This window comes from Aotus nancymaae, unplaced genomic scaffold, assembly GCF_030222135.1.
Source record: "Aotus nancymaae isolate 86718 unplaced genomic scaffold, 86718_ANA_hifiasm-v0.15.2.pri h1tg000029l, whole genome shotgun sequence".
Taxonomy (NCBI): Eukaryota; Metazoa; Chordata; class Mammalia; order Primates; family Aotidae; genus Aotus; species Aotus nancymaae.
The window spans coordinates 3,258,495-3,281,549 of NW_026988442.1; the positions used below are offsets into that span (position 1 = coordinate 3,258,495).

General features: G+C 40.9%; 1 protein-coding gene across 2 annotated transcripts in view; it reads right to left on the bottom strand.

Moving 5' to 3' along the window:
* PLCB1 (phospholipase C beta 1) overlaps positions 1 to 23,055 on the bottom strand; it is a 747,552-nt gene that overhangs the window by 96,484 nt on the left and 628,013 nt on the right. For both annotated transcript variants that reach the window (XM_064382245.1, XM_064382246.1), the window contains exons 26-27: positions 18,377 to 18,596; positions 10,042 to 10,222 (exon numbers count right to left, since the gene is read on the bottom strand). In XM_064382245.1, the coding sequence (XP_064238315.1) occupies positions 10,042 to 10,222; positions 18,377 to 18,596 (401 nt within the window). The remainder of the gene's footprint in view (positions 1 to 10,041; positions 10,223 to 18,376; positions 18,597 to 23,055) is intronic.

Here is a 23,055-nt window from a genome sequence, read left to right on the forward strand (position 1 = left end):
AAAATGACTGTGAATGACATCTTTTAAGTTTTAAAACAACACTGAACCCAACCTCAGCGATTGCTATGAAAGCTCACATTCAAGCCACAGGCTGCCTTATTGAAAATACTTTTAAAAATATATAGGTTTGGTGCTTATCAAGCTAAGTTTTGTTCCTTTAGGAAAAAGCATCTTAATGTGAAATCCAGGTGTATTTTTTTAAATGAGGCTTTTGCATGCAACTAAATGAAAATGGTGCTTCCCTAGAATCCCAAAGAGTATGTGTTTTACAAGGACATCTCTGTGTTTAATATGTAAAATATGGAAATTTCATTTTACTGTGCTCACCTTCATCTCCCCCCTACTGCCTTACTACACAGCCTCACCTCTGCCCATCTCAGCATTTTTTTTTTTTTTTTTTTGAGAAAGAGTATCACTCTATTGCCCAGGCTGCAGTGCAGTGGTGCAATCTTGGCTCACTGCAACCTCTGCTTCCTGGGTTCAAGCAATTCTCATGCCTCAGCCTCCTGAATAGCTGGGATTACAGGCATGTGCCACCATGCCCAGCTAAGTTTTGTATTTTTAGTAGAGATAGGGTTTCACCATGTTGCCCAGGCTGGTCTCGAACTCCTGACCTCAGGTGATCTGCCTGCCTCAGCCTCCCAAAGTGCTGGGATTATAGGTGTGAGTCACTGAGTCTGGCCTCAGCTATTTTTTAGAAGACCGTCACTCTTACTGTAATGCTGCCCGTACGGCATTTACTCTATTTATTTAAACTTTGTCTACTGAAGCTCCAGGAGACAGATTAATTAACGTTATGATTTTGTTAATATTAAATAGTATGCTACTACTGTCCAACTCACATTAAATTGGCAATGGGATTTGATATGTGCATCAATAATTTATCTCTTATTTTATGCTACAAAAAGAGGATTTGGGGTACAGCTGTAGTTTTCTCTATCCAATACTACTTCTCCAGGAGGAACTTCCTCTGCTTTCTGAGAATAGCCTCTCTCATATGCTTCCCTTGGGAGCTGCTATATTTTTTACTCCTCTTCCCTTGTCCACAGTAATTCGTCCAGGGGAGGCATCAATCCAAGTTGGGTCAGTCATCCTCTGACTTCTGGCTGCAGGCTTGGTCATCACAGGACCCAAACAAGGTTTTCCCCAAGATTGTTTTTTACATGTCAATGGAGAAATAAAACTCAGAAGGGATCAGTACCTGTATTTTCTATCAAGGGGAAGCCTGTCTACTGCTTTGGAAAAGAATAACATGAATATGCAGAGGAAAGCAGGGGCAGAGTTTGGACAGTTCCCTTTCTTGTGTGATATACCCTGTGTACTTTGCTAGTATATACCCTTCTGGCCTAAGTTAGTCCAGCCTGGAATTCTGTGGCTTGCAATCAAAAGAATCTAGACAAAATAAAAACAAACTAACTAAAACAGAAATAAAACAATTTCTCTGCTTAATCTCTATACAAGATAAACTTCTGTACTTTGGGCTCAGAGTTCTTACTGCATGAGACGTGAAAATAAGATCCAGAAGAGTGATTTTTTTTCATATAATAATTGAAATGCTTTTTGACTAGCCTAAAGGCAAGGTATACCAACTTTTGGTGTATTTATTAGCAGGCTCGCTCTGCTCAAAGAGCCATTCAATCACGTATTACTCACAAAACTCACTGAAAGTAAACTGACTATTAAAGGTAGAGAAGAAGCAAAGATTCACGTGAACTTCCTAGGAAATAAATTAAGAGGGTATGTGGTAAACTGAATAGTAGTAAACAACATTTAATTTTGACTTTTGGTATGATTTTTTTTTTCTGTCCCAAAGGAACAGACACATCTCAATTCTTCTACTGGTTTGTTTGCCACTCATGATAACTCTCCCAGCTCAATGTTCCAAACCTTTTAAGGAGTTAAAGAAAAGGCCCTGGGGAGCAAAACTTCATGCTGCTTCTCAACTCTGCTAAATTTCACTTGGTTTAGTCATATGAGGGCGAGAAAATGGTTTCCATGGAAGAGAATAATTATTTGATTCTAACTCAAAAGGGATAAGAAATATGTGGACAGAAATTGGTATGTTTGGAGTCTCTTCTAAGAAGGATAATTTTGGAACATAGGCCAAAAGCCAAGTCTAGAATGTCCACACTTCAGGCGCAACACATCTCCTTTCCCTTCCACTAATATCTGAAGATGCCTCCTTCTTTTCCATTAGTCAAAGTATCTACTCTGGATTTTTGCTACACATTGTTTTTCTTCTACAAGAAACTAATTTACAAAACATCTGAACTAAGTAACGTACACAGCAAACACATCACGGACAATTTAAAAACAAGGTAGAGGCAGGAGGATCACTTGAAGCCAGAAGTTTGAGATTAACCTTGGCAACATAGTGAGACCTGCCTCTTAAAAAATACAGAATATTAGCTGGGCATGGTGGTGCATGCCTGTGGTTCCAGCTACTTGGGAGGCTAAGGTAGGAGGACCACTAGAGCCCAAGAGATGGAGGCTGCAGTGAGCTATGTTTGTACCACTGCACTCCAGCCTGGGCAACAAAGCTAGACTTGGTCTCTAAAAAAACAAAAACAAAAGCAAAAACATGGAAGATGTTTACATGGGAATGTGTCCTGACCACTCATTCAAATAATAACCTACTATGTGCCAGTACTATGCTAATATTGATGGTCCAACCTTTCTCTGTGAGCAGAAAGCCCTGTCCACCCAGAGCTATAATCTCTTCTAGCTCCCTTCTCTTTCCAGAAGGAGAAAGTCTTAGACAAAAAGGGCAAGCATCTTGATCATTATTCTTTCACACCTTTAAAATTGTTATTTTTAAAATGTCTATAGCTACATAGAAATGATATTAAAATAGCTGCTTGAGTCTCAATGTTTTAATAATCTTTGTAATTTTTTTTCCTTGCAAAGAAAAAATGAATGTGAAAGTCTGAGCAAGACTTCTATTCAATGTGGAGTTGCCACCTGATACAGTGTGGCTCTGTGTCCCCCCAAAATCTCATCTTGTAGCTCCCATAATTCCCATGTGTTGTGGGAGGGGACCTGGTGGGAGATGATTTCTTGTAGCTCCCATAATTCCCATGTGTTGTGGGAGGGGCCTGGTGGGAGATGACTGAATTATAGAGGTGGGTCTTTCACATGTTGTTCTCAAGATAGCAAATAAGTTTCACAAGATCTAACAGAATTATAAGGGGGAGTTTCCCTGCACAAGCTCTCTTTGCCTGCCGCCATCCACAAGAGATGTGACATGCTCCTCCTTGCTTTCCGCCGGGATTGTGAGGCCTCCCCAGCCACATGGAACTGTGAGTTCAATTAAACCTCTTTCTGTTACAAATTGCCCAGTCTTGGGCAGTGTGTTGATGGACTAATACACCACCTCGAGTAGGGAACCAGATAAATAAATTCAGCTATATTCATACAATAAAATAATATGAAGCCATGAAAAAGCATGAAAAAGCATGACATGAAAACTATATGGATTTGGATCTGTGTGTGTGTGTGTGTATGTGTGTGTGTGAACCCCATTAGGGTAATAATCAGGAAAACTGACAAAAATATTGATAATTATTTTATTTCTTATTTTACTAGTAAAGTCATTTGCTTATTTGTCATTTCCTGTTTAGTAGAAAATACAACATTTTTGGGGAAAGCTGAATCATTTATTTAAAAAAAAAAGATCCTATGTTAAAGTCAGAATATTGGAGGAAGACAGATAGCACTACCATAACTGGTAGTAGGAATACTTCCTGACACTGCAATTACTCCTGGCACATATACTTCATCTAGGCAACCACAGAAAGGAGAACATTCAAGTGTGGTTCCCAGATAGCTGGGAGAGCACATGGTGCTGGCAGATCATTCAGAGAGAGACAATGAGTTCCCTCAAGCTGTAGCAGGATATAAAAAACTTAATACATAGTTATATTTGAAGTGCATATAGATTTCATTGTCAATTCAGGTATCGTACGGAAAAAGACTTTCATTAAAAACATGTACATTATCTTGTTATTCCTCCTTACGGTTTCATGGGGTGAGAGATATTTTTATCTTCATTGGACAGGTGAGAAAACTGACATTCAGGTGGTCATGCAGTGACTCGGTGGAGGAGCATATGACCCTAGATATGACCCTAGACCCCCACTCAACACCATTCACATCTGAATGGGCCAGTGCATTAATAGCTGATCAGTATCTGTCCAGAACTTTCGGTCTGAAACACAACTTTTTACCTTTATGGGACTGAACTCAGTTTGATGGTACTAACGTTGGTTTGGGGATCTGGAATGATTGCTGATGGGACAGACAGGAGGATGTGTAAGAAGAATGTGAGCCATTAAGGTTGATGTGAAGAAAGAGGTAAATGCATGGGATTAGAACCTGTGGCAGATGTAGGAAAGGAGAGAAAAGACAGGAGGCAAAGCAATGCGAAGCAAAGCAAGGCTCTGCAGAGGATAACACATGTGGTGACTGTGAAAGAAATGAGGAAATCTCTTTGTGAAGCCACTAAAAAGGAGGAATAAGAAAGAAGACCAAATGGAGGGTCAAGCACATCTGTGACTGAGAAGCAAAACCTCATTAACATTACCACAAAATCCCTGCTCACTGGGCTGTGGGTGTGTAGTCGAACGTGATGCTAGAACTGAATTCCCAGAGTGATTGGGGACCCTCAGGTGAACCCCTAAGAATTTTCATCCTTACCAAAGTCACTTTTAAAATTAAAACCTAATCCTAATGGTAGAGACAAAACACAGGTTTAACTGGTGGTAGCTGATGAAAAACAGATAAATGAATTAGAACAGTTTCCCTGACTCCATAGTTCTTCTCTGGAGCCAGAGTCCTTTACCTGGGGTTTACAGACCCCCAAGCTGTTCATGGAGAGATATCATGGAGCACAAGCATTTGAATGGGGTGGAGGAACTTCCATCTTTATTTTCACTCACTTCCAACTAAAGCAACCAGTACCTTCTACTGTGAATGTAGGGAGGGAACTACAGGAGTGATTTCCAGAGGAACTATGACTTTGTCACCAGTAGATAATACACTCAACTTGATGACCAACCTGTAAAGAGCTCACTGTATTTCTCGTTTCAAGTAAAATACATTTTAGGCTTACTCTAAAATGCATTTGGAGCGAAGATACACACTCTAAAACTGTGCTTCTTCAACTTGACCATATAACAAGTCACCTGGGAATCCTATTAAAATGCAAATCGTGATTTAGCAGGTCTATGTTGGGGCCTGAGACTCTGCATGTCTAACACACTCCTAGGAGATTCACAGCCCACACTTTGAGTAGCCAGACTGTAGAGTTATTTAGATGTGGAGCTCTAGGGACACAGAATCTTTTTTTTTGGACAGAAGTAGAGCCTACAGAGTTGGTGTGCATTTTACATCTCCTATAATGATATGAACAATTACTTCAAAATATCCTCTAGGTGCTTATCAATTGTTAGACTTAGGCAAATATGTGCTTTCATATTCATTTTTTTCTGCCTTTATTATTGCATTTCTTAGAAGTGTTTATTATACATAACCCCTGAGTGTGTGGTGACAGTGTTTTATTCACTTTCATCTCCAGTATCTATCAGAATGTTGTACAAATATTAAGTTTTCAATAAACTTTTGACAGGGAGTTTATGGATGCCATGCTTTATATTTCTTGAACTGTGGATGCTGGCATTTAAAATGCACGTTGGCATTTAACCAAAGCACGCTGGCATTTAATCCCCAAAGCAATCTGGGGAGATGAAATACTGTCGGCTTAATTTTCCTCATCACCCAACTACTCCTTTTAACCTGGGGCTTACTTCTTTTTTAATTACACTTCGGTTTGTCTAATTTAGCCTGGGAGGCCTGTTCATTATTTAGAACCACCAGCAAAGATAGAACTAACACTTCTGGATGCTTTTCTATCAAAAGATTTCTTGACAGAACAATCTCTGGTCATTACAAATGGAGCCGGTAGGAAGCTCTGGCACACATGTCACAGCTGAAGGCAGGTAGTGAAAATTGTAAATGCTCCCAAATGGCCATAAAATAAACATTGTGTGGTTCTAATTCCAAGATATTCAGCCTGGTACAGGTATGTGTAACAGGCATTAGGGCTTTATCTGAAACCCAAATCCATAATCACAGTGGTGCAGGGGTAAGCACTTGGAGTAGGTGACTTACATTTGGCCTGAAAGAGTCAGGCTGGCTTGGGCATGTATTTATGCCTCTGAACAGTCTTCAAAACTTTTACAATGTATACTCACATTCCTTCTTAGGGAGAGGGGACTGGAAGGGCATATGGTGGAGTTGCTGCCTCTAGTAAGATTTCTACTATCTCCCTAGCTCCTCAAGCACAATTTTCCCACCTACAAGCTCAGCTGGTTTTCCTCAATTCCCAAACAGCCTTCTCCTTCAAGAGAAAAGCTCCTGAGCTGCTTTTCACACCCTCATCAGTGGGAGTCCATATCGTGCCTCATGCTCAGGCATTGCTCCTGGGACGTGTAGGTTTTGCACGACTTTCCTGTGATTTCTGTACCCTATTTCTGCAGCTCAAATCTCCCCAAGAGGCCTTCTAGGAAGTTTTGGCTTCTGTTTTCATCTGTACTCTGAATTCCTCTTTCAGGAATCTCCTGTTGAGTACTGGGCTTCCCTCTCACTCTGCCACCTCTCTTCTGAATTGCCATGTGTCTTTCCTCAGGGAATGAGTCTTGCCCATTGGGGCCCAGGGGAAACTCCATATGATTATTGTTGGTGATATGGTTTGGCTGTGTCCCCACCCAAATCTCATCTTGAATTCCCATGTGTTGTGGGAGAAACATGGAGGGAGGTGACTAAATCACCGGGGTAAATCTTTCCTGTGCTGTTCTCATGATAGTAAATAAGTCTCATGAGAGCTAATGGTTTTAAAAAGAGATATTTCCCTACACAAACTCTCTTTCTTTGCCTGCTGCCATCCATGTAAGACGTGACTTGCTCCTCCTTGCCTTCCACCATAATTGTGAGGCTTCCCTAGCCAAGTGGAACTGTAAGTCCAATTAAACCTCTTTCTTTTGTAAATTGCCCAGTCTCAGGTATGTCTTTATCAGAAGTGTGAAAATGAACTAATATTACGACTTCCAGACTTCTTCCTTTATTTTTGAGATGGAGTCTTGCTATGTCACCCAGGCTGGAGTGTAATGGTGCAATCTGGGTTCATGCCTCAGCCTCCTGAGTAGCTGGGATTACAGGTGCCCACCACCATGCCTGGCTAATTTTTGTATTTTTAGTAGAGACAGGGTTTCATTATGTTGCCCAGGCTGGTCTTGAACTCTTGACCTCAGGTGATCCACCCACCTTGGCCTCCCAAGGTTCTGGGATTACAGGTATGAGCCACCGCTCCTGGCCAGGATGTTCAGAATTCTAAGCAACATTCACCCTGTTAGTAAACTTGAGTCATCTGCTGGAGACCCCAGGTCTTCTTAACCCCTTGGGCTGCTGTTGGCCTGAACTGTGCTTTGGGACTGCTCTTTCCTGGGATACCACTTCCCGTATTATACTGGGAAGCACAGCCCCAGAGTGGTCCTTGTGGAATTTTCTTCAGATCACATCAGTCCTCTGTTCAAAAGCTTCCAACAGCTCCCACCTGATTTTCAGTGAAAACACAGAAGTCTAAAGATCCAAAAGGTCTGTCTCCTACCTCAAAAGTCCCATCTCTCTGACCTGATACCCTATAACCCTTCTTAGGCAGAGCCACCCTGCTGTTGCCCCAACACTTAGGCCCATTTACAGCCCAGAGTCTTTGCATGTCAATCCTTCTGTCTAGAAGAGTCTTCCTCCCTGTGCTGGCTGTTGTCAGTTCTTCACCTCTTAACTCAGATGTTGTGTAAACCTTTCCCTGCCTACTCTATTTAAAATACTCATCATCCTTCCCCAAACCACCCCTCCCTATTACCCCATTTCTGATATGGTTTTTCTTCTAAGCCCTTATTACTACCTAACATACTACATATTTTGCCAACTTATTTTGTTTATGGTCTGACTCCTCCTTTTACAATGTAAGCTCCATAAAGCCTAGGATTGTTATTTTTATTTACTACTGTTTATTTAACAAGCAGGTGTCTAATAACCATTTGTTCAAGGAATGAATGAATGGATAAATTGTAATTCATTAGGATTTCTTTTTAAGGTGATGAAAATGTTCTGAAATTGATTCTGGTGGTGGTTGTACATATCTATGAATATACAAAAATCATTGAACTATACACGTTAAAATGAGTGAATTGTGTTTACGTGAAATAAAACTGTTCAAATAGAGACAGGTATGACATTTCAGGTATCATAATGAAGAATTTTGCTGTGTGTTCTCTGTGTGAGCAGGACACCAGAGCAACTCCCTTCATTATGATGACAATGGTTTGAAATCTGAATTAGCAGAGGCACATACACAATGGTTATGAAGAAGGGGCTCTAGAGGGATTAAGGTTCAAATCCCAAGTGTACCACCTTCTAGTTGTGGAACCTTGGAAAAGTAAATTTTGCTATATACATTTTTTTATCTGCCAAATGGGGCTGACAATAGTACCAAACTCTAATGTTTATTGTGAGAATTAAATAGGATGGTTCCCATAAATGGCTCAGCACAGAATATAGCCCCATGATGACTGTTTAATACATGGCTGCTCTTTTCATCTTTATTATTATGTTCTGGAGTACTGGGGATTAGTTGCTGGAGAAAGTCAGATGGCAGTGGTTGTAGCCGGGTCTCAAAGCCATTATTGCCCATTAGAAATTACTTTGACTTTCTCAGGTCTGTCAAGGCAATCCCTCCTTGTGCCCGATCCAACCCCTGCCCAGCCATTCTTTCACTGTTTCCATCTTATTTCAGTTGTTCACAAGCAAGGCAACCCCTCGAAATCATGTGGAGCTTGTTGAAAAGCAAATCACGAGCCTCACGTTTAGGTATTGGGCAGGAGTTCTTTAAGTGTGGTCCTGGAGAAATAGGAAAATACCAGCCCTACAACAGATCTATTGGAAATTTAAGGCCCTAGACATCACTTTAACAACCTCTCCAGGTGATTCTGATGCATGCTCAAGTTGAGAATAACTGGCCTAGTTAGAATTTCATTTTCAATAAGCAATTCATGCGATTTTGATGTACTCATTGCATACAGTCACTGGGGACCCAGTACTAGAACAACAGCATGACACCGAATCACCCGTTATACAGTGAGAGCTAAATCATCTGTAGGTTTCCAACCCTACAAGCTGAAGCAGCTCAGAATTCTCTTATATGCACAGATCCTCAGCAAAGAAATGGACAATTTATACAAATATCTCTTAAAACCCATTTCTTCTGGATACTCTACCTTAATTTCCATCAAGCTTACTTATTTCTTTGGTTTTGGTATAAGCTTGTTTTCAAGGATATTTTATTGGTAAATTTATTTAATCTACCTGTCACCAAATATTTACTGTGTCCCTACTATGTATCAAGGAATCAATAACAATAGAGAGAATGTCTCAATTCATGAGAAAACATTTTGGAAGCAAAACCGATTATCAATGGTGAGGATGGCATTTCCTTTCATAGGGAGCCTTACGAATTGGGTAGCCAACATTCCATGTCTGCCACTTAGGTACTGACTTTTCTAACTATAGGAGAGTGGACTGTATAATTTTTTTTTAGTTCTTGCAAAGCCCAATGCTACCAAAAAAAAAAAAAGAAAGAAAGAAAGAAAAAAAGGGACAATTTGTTTGCAACATGTTCTTAATTTCTCAAACAGAGATAAGTGTTTTCCATTTCCTTGTGAGATTTCAAAGATTCCCAAAAGCAATTATAAATTCAAAACAAGTTAGTGAAAATAAAAATAATAAAATATAGCCTTATTGGCAGAAGACAGAGGAGCTTGGTAAAGATGCTAAAATGGTGGGGATTATAAAAATATTAGTGTGGTGGACACCATGTCACCTAAACAATCTCTCAAGTTGGTGCCAGTCACAGCCGCCCTTATGTCCTTTTAGTTATCCAAAAGTATCCAAAGTTGCACAAACATAAATCATGTTTCTCAGGCTTACCAGTTTAATATGTTCTCGCTTCTGGTATTTTTCACTGTAATACTGTTCTTGCCGAAGATTAAGCAGCTGCTGCTGTTGTTTGTCCTTCAAGTCAATTAACTTTTGGGTCATTTCAGCATCCAGGGCAGCGAGGTCTTGCTCAATTGTTGACGAACCATGATCAGGGCTGCTGGGTTCTGATCTGCAAAGACACACAGCTTGACTCACAAAACAGGCAGGCCATAACAAGGTGGAGGGAAGGTTATTCACCTGAGTTCTTCCTAGAGAAAGTTCTCTGTTTGGCCGGGCATGGTGGCTCATGCCTGTAATCCCAGCACTTTGGGAGGCTGAGGTGGGCGGATCATGGGGTCTGGAATTCAAGACTAGCCTGGCCAACATGGAGAAACCCTGTCTCTAGTAAAAGAAATGCAAAAATTAGCTGGGTATAGTGGCAAGCACCTGTAGTCCCAGCTACTTGGGAGGCGGAGGCAGAAGAATCACTTGAATCTGCCAGGTAGAGGTTGCATGAGCTGAGATCGGGCCACTGCCCTCCAGCCCGGGTGATAGAGCAAGACTCTGTCTTAAAAAAAAAAAAAAAAAAAAAAAAAAAAAACAAGAAAGTTCTCTGGAAATACATATTTTCATAAGCCACTTGGAGAAGCGGGTGAAACCCCATGGACAAGCTTAGCGAGTGTCTCCAGTTCCAGAGGGTGAATGGAATTCGTGTTGCTCTAGAAAGAGGCAGGGACAGAAAGAAAAGCAAAGAGTCTGGGGGCCCTAGGCATGGCAGTGGTGAGAATAATAATCCCCCTTTGGGGAAAAAACAGTGTCTAATAAAAAAACTTTCAGGTTTTAATCTTTTTAATTATTTTAAAATATGACAAGTGTAATGTCATTCCCAGTAACCTTTCCCATATGAAAACTTCAGAAGACACTGCATTGAGTAGACTTTGTTAGAGGACGCTAAAGATGTGCCCTGTTTAGCATTGGGGTGATGATTATAAACGGAGAGCACATGTAGATGCCATGGACAGATAGCCCTCCTGACTGACATCTGAGTTCTGTTTCTTAACACTTTTTTTTGAGACAGAGTCTTACTCTGTCATCCAAGCTGGAGTGCAGTGGTGCAATCTTGGCTCACTGCAACTTCCACCTCCCAGGTTGGAGTGATTCTCCTGTCTCAGCCTCCTCAGTAGCTGAAACTACAGGCATATGCCACCACACTTGCTTAATTTTTGTATTTTTAGTAGAGATGGGGTTTCATCATGTTGGCCAGCATGGTCTCAAACTCCTGACCTCAAGTGATCTGCCCGTCTCGGCCTCCTGAAGTGCTGGGATTACAGGCATGAGCCACTGTGCCCGGTCTCTTAACACGATTTTTAACAGCAAAGACACACAATGAAAATAAGACTTGGAGGTTTCATTAACTTCATTGATATCTTTACCCAAATGGCACTTTCCATACGATGCTTACAAGGGGGAAAAGATGCATTAGTACATTCTAAAATATTTAGAATGCTTCCTCTGAGCAGCATGACTTTCTCTGCATTGTTCTTAGAGAATCATACAGATATTTAGAAGGTTAGGATGAATATCAAAATAAATTAAACCAATTCTCATTAACTTATGGTATGATTCTTTCCAATTTTGTGCTCTGTACTATCACCTGCAGGAAACAATGGGAAGACCGAGTACTGGGAACAGGGTACAAAGAGTAGGTATGCTCTTTTCATTTACACGGAATCCCTTCCAGAAAGAAGACTAAACCACCACCTAAAACATCCAACACATCAGACTCTGCCTCCATATTTTTCACTTGTGGTCCGATGGGCCAGCTAAACCTTCTTAGACTCAGCTGTCACTAATTCTGGTTGCTTTTTCTTTGAATTGGGCCAGCATCAGTGGCATCACATGGAGAAGGGAGTTGGTTGAAGCTGGTGTTAGGATCCAATTTTGTCAAATAAGGGATGCAGAATTCTCTCAAGTTTCTTTTTCCATATGTATGTGTAATGCCAAATGAAGATGAACATTATACAAGGCTCCTCGCTGCAGTGTTGAGGAGACCTTTCCTCTTGGCATGACACAGGTTACCTTGAATTATCTTATGTGGCAGGAAGTCATCGTAGCTAGAGCATAAAGGCATTTCTTCAATCAGTTCCAACCACCCCAGCAGAGGCAGCTCTCATTACTGACCACCGCCATGTGCTAGGCACACGCATAATCTAGAAAATCGGTCTACCCATCTCCAGTTTACATTTGAGGAAACTGGGGCTCTATGAGATAATTGGCCAAGGACACAGCATGGGGGAGCAGTATAGCAACTTGCCCAAGGTCAAAGATTACAGGACAGAAGAGCGACACAGCATGACTGCATGCCATGTCTGGACCAAAACTATTTTTGAGTAACCTGTCTTCACATTATGTAGAAAGCTCACTGGAGATGATTAATATTTGAGTAAGAAATTGGTGTGATTCCTTCCAATTTTGTACTCTGTATTATCATCTGTAGGAAACAGGGAAAGAGACAGAACAGGCATGGTGGTGGCTGACGCCTGTAATCCCAGCACTTTGGGAGGCTGAGGTGGGCAGATCCCCTGAGCCCAGGAGTTCAACGTCAGCCTGGGCAACATAGTGAGACCTCATCTCTAAAAATAAAATTAGCTGGGCATAGTGGCATGCATCTGTAGTTGCAGCTACCTGGGAGGCTGAGGCAGGAGGACTGACTGAGCCCAGGAGGTCAAGACTGCAGTGAGCTGTGATCATGCCACTGCACTCCAGCCTGAGCAAAAGAGCAAGACCCTGTCAAAAGGAAGTAAGGGAGGGAGGGAGGGAGGGAGGGAAAAGTAACTCAATGGATGTAATGCCCATCCATTCATTCTTCTAAGGTGTTTTCAGGATTTTACTGCATATCAAGGGAGATGGAAGACAGATAGACATACTCAGACCCACTGGCTTTGCCACTTGAAGAAAAGCTCCTCCTGACGTATCTTTAGATGCTATGTGCTAAGGGATTTTTTTTTGTTTTGTTTTGAGGGACAATACAAGAAAAAACCAGGTGAACAACATCTCTGCATCTTCTATAAAAACAAAGTTGAAGGCATTATCCCCTCTGCTGCTTGTATAAGAGCCATGAAATTAAATCTTTGGCAGTTTAATACTAGGAAAATGCCTGTCTCTCTTGGAAGAGTCAGCAAGTTTCCTTTAATCAGATAAGGAGAATTATCAAACCCATATGTCCTTTTCTCAGAAGCTAAGAACCAAATTCAGTGTTCAAGGACAGAAATGACATTAAATGGTTGGTGCTGTCCTGTAGAAACAGAATGAGAACCACATATGTGATTTCTTTCATATATGTCAAACTTTTAGTAGTCACTTTAAAAAGTAAAAAGAAATGAGTGAAATTAATTTTAATAATATATCTTATTTAACTGAATACATCCAAAATATTATTTCAACATGCAATTAAAATAAAATCTACAGATAGATTTTAGCTATTTTACATTCTTTTTTAAAAGTGAAGTCTTAGATATCTGATATGTATTTTATAGTTATAACATATCTCACAAGCAACAGTTCAAGGACTCGAGGGCCACCAGCAGCTAGTGGCTCCGTTTTGGGCAGCAGGTGTAGATAACTTGTGCAAAGCTCAGCCTATGCACGTGTGCTATTTCTCTTTCTAGTTTCATGGGATTTTTATATACAAGTCTTCTACGACGTTACTTCAATATTCTATTGGAAGTTTGCAGGATATGACTTACAAGTAAATACAAAAGTGAATAAACAAATACCTATTGTGAAAGAAAAATAAATCTTGGGGCCTCCAAATCACTAAGCTAAAGGGAAAAGTCAATCTGGGAATGGCTTAGGGCCAACCTGCCTCCTGTTCTATTCCAAGTCATGCCTCTGCTCTTTGGAGAGGCTAATTAGAAACTCAAAAGAATGCAACCACTTGTCTTTTATCTACCTATGACCTGAAAACCCCTTCCTGTTCAAGTCTTCCTGCCTTTGCTTGGAGTTGTCTCTCCTTTCCAGATAGAACCAGTGTTCCTCTTGCATATGTTGAGGGATGTCTTATGTTTCTCTAGAATGTTTTATACATTGTGCTCTGACCACCTTGGGCACACGTTGTCTGGACCTCCTGAGGCTGTGTCACAGGTGCACGTCCTGAACCTTGGAAAAATAAACCTTCTAAATAAACTTCCTACATTAACTGTCTCAGATTTGGGGGTTCGCAGTACATATAACTAAAGTAGAAATTCGGGAGAAGTTTTAGGAAAAGCTTTGCCTGAATTGGCTATGTAACTATAAGTAAATGGTAATACCTTTAGCTTTCAGCTTCCTCCTTAAACAAGTGACAAATATAACCTAGAGGGCCTTCAGGGCTGCTCCAGCCTCCAGAAACGATGATTTTGTCACTTTTTAAAGCCCAAGTATTAGGTTTTGATAGTGCTTCCAATTTAAGCATGTGGTAAATCATAGGTCACAATATAAATCTAAAAAAATGAATCTTATCTCTCTCTATGACTTGGCATCAAAAGAAGATTATTCAGTAAAGGAAGAATGCAATAGTTTGTCTTATACTCCGCTCATTGACAGGTCACTTACATGCTTACATAGTTTCAGGGTAATTTATAAAGTTTTCAGTTAAAGAATGAAATTTTATTTATCTGTGGCAATTATTATCAGTCAAGCTTTTGAGATAAGCTTTACTGAGAAAGCTCATGACAATGATTCTAAAAAAGTTTTGAGTAAATGTACAATTAATTCTGCATAAGACTTCCTAGAGCTGGGAAGATCAGTGGATTATCTTTGGCAATACATTGTCCGTTGGTTAGCTAATATATGAAAAATGGGCTATCTGATAAGAGTAATTTATCTGCCATAGTACAGAAAATGAACTGGAGTCATAATTTAAACTTAAAAGGCTTTTCGTCTCTTAATACTACAATTCATTAAAATGCTGTATCTACATTGAAATAGAACTAAGGGATACTTTTGCTTTGAAAGTTATAAATCTTCTAAATGATATATATATTTTTAACACCACAAATGTTATGAGTTGATGTTTATAGAGACTTAAGAACAACGTCTTATACAATGCTCTGTTAGTGCTCACTAAATAACTAAAATCCAAAATTAAAATATTCTTGATAGCTAAATAAGCCCTGAGATCTCAGACAAGAACTGTCTGTGCCCTAAAGGGATAACAACAAAATTTAAAGTAACTGCATTTGCTTCCATTTCCCTAATTATTAAACTTTGAATAAAATATTTTAATGTAAACATTAACATTGTTAATTAGAGAACTTCATGTTGCAAAACATTATTTATTGTCAACAAGTTCATACTATATACCTGCAAAGGATGTTCAAAGAAATTCCAGGAATCTAAATTTTGAAGAGTAATCTCATAACATTTGAAATAGTTAATAAGCAAATTTATTTGGGCATTGTTATTTTATGTATCCATTTGTTGGGTAGAGATACTCAAAGATGTTTGCTGTACAGAGATAAATGATTGCAAGTATAGGGACCAGAAGCAGTCACAGATCTACAGAGATGCAGATTCCAGATCTACAATGTCATAGCATACAAGAAGCATCTCAGGGGGAACCGTGCCATGACTTCACTGTCATTACAGCTTTGTGTGTTGCATGTGCCCCTGGCCAGGTTGCTTGGCCTCACTGAGTTTTCGGTCCTCTCTTGTCAAATGTGGGTGATGTATGTACCTACTTCACAGTGCTGCTGTGGGAAATAGTATATACAAATGCTTAGCACATGTGCTGGGTTAAATAACATTCCTGTAAACTTCAGATTCTGCCCAGAACCTAAGCCTGTGATCTAATTTGGAAAGAGGGTTGTTGCAAATGTAATAGAATGAGGTCATAGCAGATTAGGATGGACCTGAATCTTATGACTAGTGTCTGTCATTAGAAGAGGGAAATTTGGACCAAGAAATTTGGACATCTATGCAGGGAGAATTCATGTAATAATGGAGGCAGAGACTAGAGTGAAGTGTCTATCAGCAAAGGAATGCCAAAGATGGCCAGCAACCCCCAGAGGTTAGAAGAGACAAAAGATTCCTCCCCTAGGCTTTTCGGAGACAGCATAGTCCACTGACACCTTGATTTCGTTTTTTTGTTTTGTTTTGTCTTGAGACAGAGTCTCTCTCTGTTGCCCAGGCTAGAGTGCAGTGGTACCATCTCAGCTCACTGCAACCTCCATCTCTTGGTTCAAGCAATCCTCCCACTTCAGCCTCCCAAGTACCTAAGATTAAAGGTGTGTGCCACCACGCCCAGCTAATTTTTGTATTTTTAGTAGAGATGGGGTTTCACCATGTTGCCCAGGCTGGTCTCAAACTCCTGTTTTCAAGTGATCCTCCTGCCTTAGCCTCCCAAAGTGCTGGGATTACAGGCATGAGCCACTGCGCCTGGCCCATATCTTGAGTTTGAATTCCTAGCCTTCAAAACTGTGAGAAACTACATTTTTACTGTTTTAAGCCATCCAGTTTGTTGTACTTTTTATAGCAACCCTAGGAAACTGATATGACACATATGCCCAGTACTTTGTTGACACTCAGTATAGTGCTATTCCAGGACTGGGAACAGGCCCTCGATAGGGTACAAAACAGGAAGCCCCCTGTAGTCAGCCAGACCCTGTGTCCACAAAGTCTCATGATAAGCTATGGTGAGCAGTCCACATGTGGGTTCTGACAGCAGGTAATACTCTGAAATCCACGTGGCATCCTCACATTTGGAAGCAGGTCTTTGTGGGAGTTTAGAGATAGGGTCTGCATTGTTCACACAAGAGTCTTGTCCAGAGAATCTATACTGCCCTAGCTCATCGTGTTTCCTTCCTTTAGAGAAGGAAACTCATGCTGTTACCCACACCAAATGTGTTCATGACACTCCATTATCTAGACTAGACCAGTGTATCTCAAATTTCAGTGTACATATGAATCACTTGCAGCACTTGCTAAATACAGACTCTTGGGCCTTGACCCCAGAGTTTCTGCCTCAGAGACCTCCTTGGGTGGAGACTGAGCTTCTGTACTTCTAACAAGCTCCTAAGGTTTGCTGATGCTGCTGGTCTACCGACTTTCCACAGATTGGCCCTGGTCTAGAATTGTTCAGGAGCATCCTAGACATTGAAGGGTACCTGAAAGGCCTTCTTTGGTCTAATCCCTGCCTGCCTTCCCAGGTGCCATCTCCCACCACCTCACATGAAAACCTGTATTTTCTTCTGAGGGCCTTTGCACTTGCTGTTTCCTGGAATAAGTCTCCTTAGTTCTTTGCATAGCTGACAAGGCTTTATTCTTTCTGTGTCACCTTATTGCAGATCAACATGTCAGAAGGGATCTCCCATCTCCAATCATTCTCTATCCCATAATCCTATTTATTTCTTTCCTCGATAGTCCCCATCATAACCTGAGATTATGCTGTGTGGCTGTTGTTCACTGCTCACGTTTCCCACTTTACTATGTTAGCTTTTTCAGATGATGATTGGGTAGGTCACGCTTAGTGCTGCATCTCCAGGACACAGCAGGCACTCAATAAATATTAATTGAATGAATGTGTGAGAGATGCTTCTCACCATCAACGTCTGGGTACATGGGGCTGTGGAAACCCAGGCCCAAACACAGGAGTCGCCTGTGTGCATTATGGATTTCAGACAGGGTAGCAAAGGATAATCAGCTTCTCTTTTCTAAAAGAACAGTTGTGGCTGGGCGTGGTGGCTCATGCCTATAATCCCAGTACTTTGGGAGGCCAAGGCAAGCAGATCACCTGGCCAGGAGTTCAAGACCAGCTGGGCAACTTGGTGAAACCCCATCTCTACTAAAAATAAAAAATAAAAAACCCAGCCAGATGTGGTAGTGTATGCCTGTAATTCCAGCTTCTAGGAAGGCTGTGGCACAATAATCACTTAAACCCAGAAGGTAGAGGTTGCAGAGAGCTGAGCTGAGGTCACTGCACTCCAGCCTAGGTAACAGGACAAGACTCTGTCTCAAAAAAAGACCAGTTGCCTCTCCAACTAGGTTCTAGGTACACAAGGCAAAGTCTCATACCCACGAGACTGGCAGCTGTAATATAGGAAATCAGCTAATTGGAATTGGGACCACAGGCTAGTCTCATGGGAGGACTTCCTGCATATTTATCCTCAGAATTTGGTCAAATTAAAAAAAAATTCAATCCACAAGCAAATCTGAGCTAAGGTACCTCAAGAGCTGTGGAGAACGGAGGAGGTTAGGTGGCTTTCTTGTCATGGTACAGGTACAAAAATATGATCTCAAACATTAAAAATCCATGTTAACGACTCCTCATGCTATGAAACTAACCAAAAATATTCATCAAACTTACTTTCTCTTACTGTCCTTTTTGGCGGACTTTTCCAAAGCTGCTCTCCTTCTCAAGTAGTCATTCTGAATCTCATTATACTTCGTAGTGTGTTCTTTGATAAGGTCAGTGGTTTTCTTGTGGTGCCTCTTAACCAGGTCTTTCATTTCTTTGTAGTGTTTCTTTTGAAGTTTCACAAACGATTTCTGTTGCTTTAGCTCTTCGATGGTCTGTGCTTCCACTTCTGCAACAAATGAATATGAAAGCTAAGGGAATGGAAGGACTGAAAGTCCAGATAGAAAGAGGAGCAGCCACCTTCTTGGAAGAAATGTTTGATCTTGCCCAGCTGGAGTTTAAGAGCAAAGCTTTGATGTCAGATATATCTGGGTTCCAGTCTGGCTCTATCACTTGCTAACTTTGCAACTATGTTCCTAAACTTCTCAGAGACCCAGCTGGTTCATTTGAATTTACATATATTTAGTTTGGGTTCCCTAGAAACAGAGTGCAAGATGGGGATTCAGGTGCACGTGCTTTACTGAGGGACTCTCAGAGTAGGGGAGCTAGGGAAGCAGATTGGGCAGCTAAGCAAGGGTGTGATCTCAGAATAACGGAGTCTGGCCTCTGCCTGATCCCATGGGAAGCTCTGGAGTGTGAGTTGTACCACTGAGCTGGTCTCACCTTGAGGGAAGAAGGTGAGCTTCTCACATATTTGGGACAGTCAGAGCAGGGAGGCATAACCGTCTGGAGAGGGGGCTTCCTTTTGGTGGAGGGCAATTTTGTAGAGAAGGGGAAATAATGAGCTGTTAGCAGCCAACCCTTACCACAGCCAGGAGACGGTTGCACAAGCTGCACAAGGAATCTGGGCAGGGCACCAATAGCATTGCTATAAGGATTATAATACTTCTACAACTTTATAGCGTTGTTAAGATGATGAAACAAAAGAACTCACGGAAAGTATTTAACCCAGTTTCTGGCACTGTGACTGTGGAGGCTTAGCAAATAACTGCAGGTTCTACAGCACCATTTCTAAAGGGCACCATTTACAGTATGAACATCTCAGGTTTGTACATTTATCACAGCAGCATATCACAGTAAAGTGTCTCAAGAGAAGATCTCTTAATATAATTTGCACAGTCATCAGAGGCTTCCTAGCAGCCCACATTACTATATTATTATTATTATTATTTCCTTGTTTGAGACAGAATCTTACTCTGTTGCCCAGGCTGGAGTGCAGTGGCGTGATCTTAGCTCACTGCAACCTCTACCTCCCGGGTTCAAGTGATTCCATGTTTCAGCCTCCCAAGTAGCTGGGATTAGAAGCACGTGCCAACACTGATTAGTTTGTATTTTTTGTAGAGACAGGGTTTCTCCATGTTGGCAAGCCTGATCTCAAACTCCTGGCCTCAAGTGATCTGCCTTCCTTGGCTTCCCAAAGTGCTAGGATTACAGGCATAAGCCATCGTGCCTGGTTGATTTTTTTTTATCCCATGCTGAGAAAGCTTTTAATGTGACGGAACCTGACCTTAAAACATTCTGGGACAGGTGCAGTGGCTCATGCCTGTAATCCCAGCAATTTGGGAGGCTGAGGTGGGTGGATCACCTGAGATTAGGAGTTCAAGACCAGCCTGACCAACATGGTAAAACTCCATCTCTACTAAAAATACAAAAATAAGGCCAGGCAAGATGGCTCATGCCTGTAATCCCAGCATTTTGGGAGGCCGAGGTGGGTGGATCACATGAGTTCAGGATTTTGAGACAAGCCTGGCCAACATGGCAAAGCCCCATCTTTACCAAAAACACAAAAATTAGCTGGGCATGGTGGCACATGCCTATAATCCCAGCTACTCAGGAGGCTGAGGCAGGAGAATTGCTTGAACCCGAAAAGCGGAAACTGCAGTGAGCTGAGATTGTGCCACTGCCCTCCAGCCTGGGTGAAAGAGTGAGACTATCTAAATAAATAAATAAATACATAAAAAAATAAAAAATTAGCTGGTCATGGTGGTGGGCACCTATAGTCCCAGCTACTTGGGAGGCTGAGGCAGGAGAATCACTTGAACCTGGGAGGTGGAGATTGCAGTAAGCCGAGATCATACCATTGCACTTCAGGCTGGGCGACAGAGTGAGACTCAGTCGAAAAAAAAAAAAAGGATTTTACTGATATATTCAATAAATTCTAGAATATGTATTTTATAAATATGTCAATATTTCTGAAATCAAGATGCACCTTATGGTTGGTAGGGCATTACAGTTCGTCAGTGATTTTCTTTTTTAGCAATATGTGGCATGGAATGCCTTACAACTGTTGATATCTTAACTTCAGTGAATTATCATTTATTTGGACCTAGATCAAGTCATAGTTCATATGTTTCTATGCTCTGAATTGAATATCCTGCTTCTGGGAACAAAAAAAGTTACCATAAATATTTAAAACTATCAAGAGATTCAGAAATAATATATGCTGTGAATAACAAGAGACCTGAATAGAAAATAAGATGTCTAGTGAATAAACATCGAAACTAGCATAATAATTTATGTTCTTAAATGTTAATGTCTTTAAGCAATAGAAATATGTTTCCTTTTCTTATACTGTGCCTACTCTCCTGACATTGGATTTCTTTTGAGAATGAGGCTGTGGAGAAAACCAGGTACACTTATTTAATGGTTTCCCTCAGGCCCAAATTGACTCATTATGGTTGCATATTAAGTTATTACATTAAGAATTTATAATCCCAAGGAATTGCTCCATTCTTGGTGGTAGATTCAATTCTATTTCTTTAAAAGTGGTTTATAATATATCAGCTATAGGCAGTTTTGAAATAAAGCTCTAGATGTTCTAACCTGTGATTAGAAAGAAATCCACATAAATCATGATATTTAAAAAGTCCGAAGATGAGAGGCTGTTCCTTAGAATATGCTCTTAAGTATAAAGGTAATGTCCACTTATATAAAGACACAAATATCATTTATAAATAAGCCACCAACAGATAATCACAGCCAGTGTATTAGTACAGACCATTGCCTCTTGGCCACTGATTTACATACTTTTAAATAACATTGAAATCATGTTCTGGGAACACTTCTGTCTCTTGTTTTATGCATTAATATGGTACTGTTCCCCATGAAACTAAATCTTTTAAAAACACGTTTTGTTGGGCTGGGCGCAGTGGCTCACACCTGTAATCCCAGCACTTTGGGAGGCCAAGGTGGGTGGATCACCTGAGGTCAGGAGTTTGAGACCAGCCTGGCCAACATGGCAAAACCCCGTCTCTACTAAAAATACAAAAATTAGCTAGGCGTGGTGGCACGTGCTTGTAGTCCCAGCTACTTGGGAGGCTGAGGCAGGAGAGTCGCTTGAACCTGGGAGGCAAAGGTTGTAGTAAGCCGAGATTGGGCCACTGCTCTCTAGCCTGGGTGACAGAGCGAGACTCCATTTCAAAAACAAATTAAAAAACCCACGTTTTGTCTTCTTTTAATACTTTCCTCAAGTAATTTTTCTATGCATATTTTATTTTATTTTTTTATTGCATTTTAGGTTTTGGGGTACATGTGAAAAACATGCAAAGTTGTTGCATAGGTGCATTCATGGCAGTGTGATTTGCTGCCTCCCTCCCCCTCACCCATATCTGGCATTTCTCCCCATGCTATCCCTCCCCAACTCCCCCCCCGCTGTCCCCCCCACTCCCCCGCAACAGACCCCCGTGTATAGTGCTCCCCTCCCTGTGTCCATGTGTTCTCCTTGTTCAACACCCTCCTATGAGTGAGAACATGTGGTGTTTGGTTTTGTGATCTTGTGTCAGTTTGCTGAGAATGATGATTTCCAGGTTCATCCATGTCCCTACAAAGGACGCGAACTCCTCCTTTTTAATGGCTGCATAATATTCCATGGTGTATATGTGCCACATTTTTCCTGTCCAGTCTATCATCGATGGGCATTTGGGTTGGTTCCAGGTCTTTGCTATTGTAAACTGTGCTGCAATGAACATTCGTGTGCATGTGTCCTTATAGTAGAACGATTTATAATCCTTTGGATATACGCCCAGTAATGGGATTGCTGGGTCAAATGGAATTTCTATTTCTAGGTCCTTGAGGAATCGCCACACTGTTTTCCACAGTGGTTGAACTAATTTACACTCCCACCAACAGTGTAAAAGTGTTCCTATTTCTCCACATCCTCTCCAGCATCTATTTTCTCCAGATTTTTTAATGATCGCCATTCTAACTGGCGTGAGATGGTATCTCAATGTAGTTTTGATTTGCATTTCTCTAATGACCAGTGATGATGAGCATTTATTCATATGTTTGTTGGCCTCTTGTATGTCTTCTTTTGTAAAGTATCTGTTCATATCCTTCGCCCATTTTTGAATGGGCTTGTTTGTTTTTTTCTTGTAAATCTTTTTTAGCTCGTTGTAAATTCTGGATATCAGCCCTTTGTCAGATGGGTAGGCTGCAAAAATTTTTTCCCATTCTGTTGGTTGCCGATTCACTCTATTGACTGTTTCTTTTGCCGTGCAGAAGCTGTGGAGTTTGATTAGGTCCCATTTGTCTATTTTGGCTTTTGTTGCCAATGCTTTTGGTGTTTTGGTCATAAAGTCCTTGCCTACGCCTATGTCCTGGATGGTTTTGCCTAGGTTTCCTTCTAGTGTTTTTATGGTGTTAGGCCTTATGTTTAAGCCTTTAATCCATCTGGAGTCAATTTTAGTGTA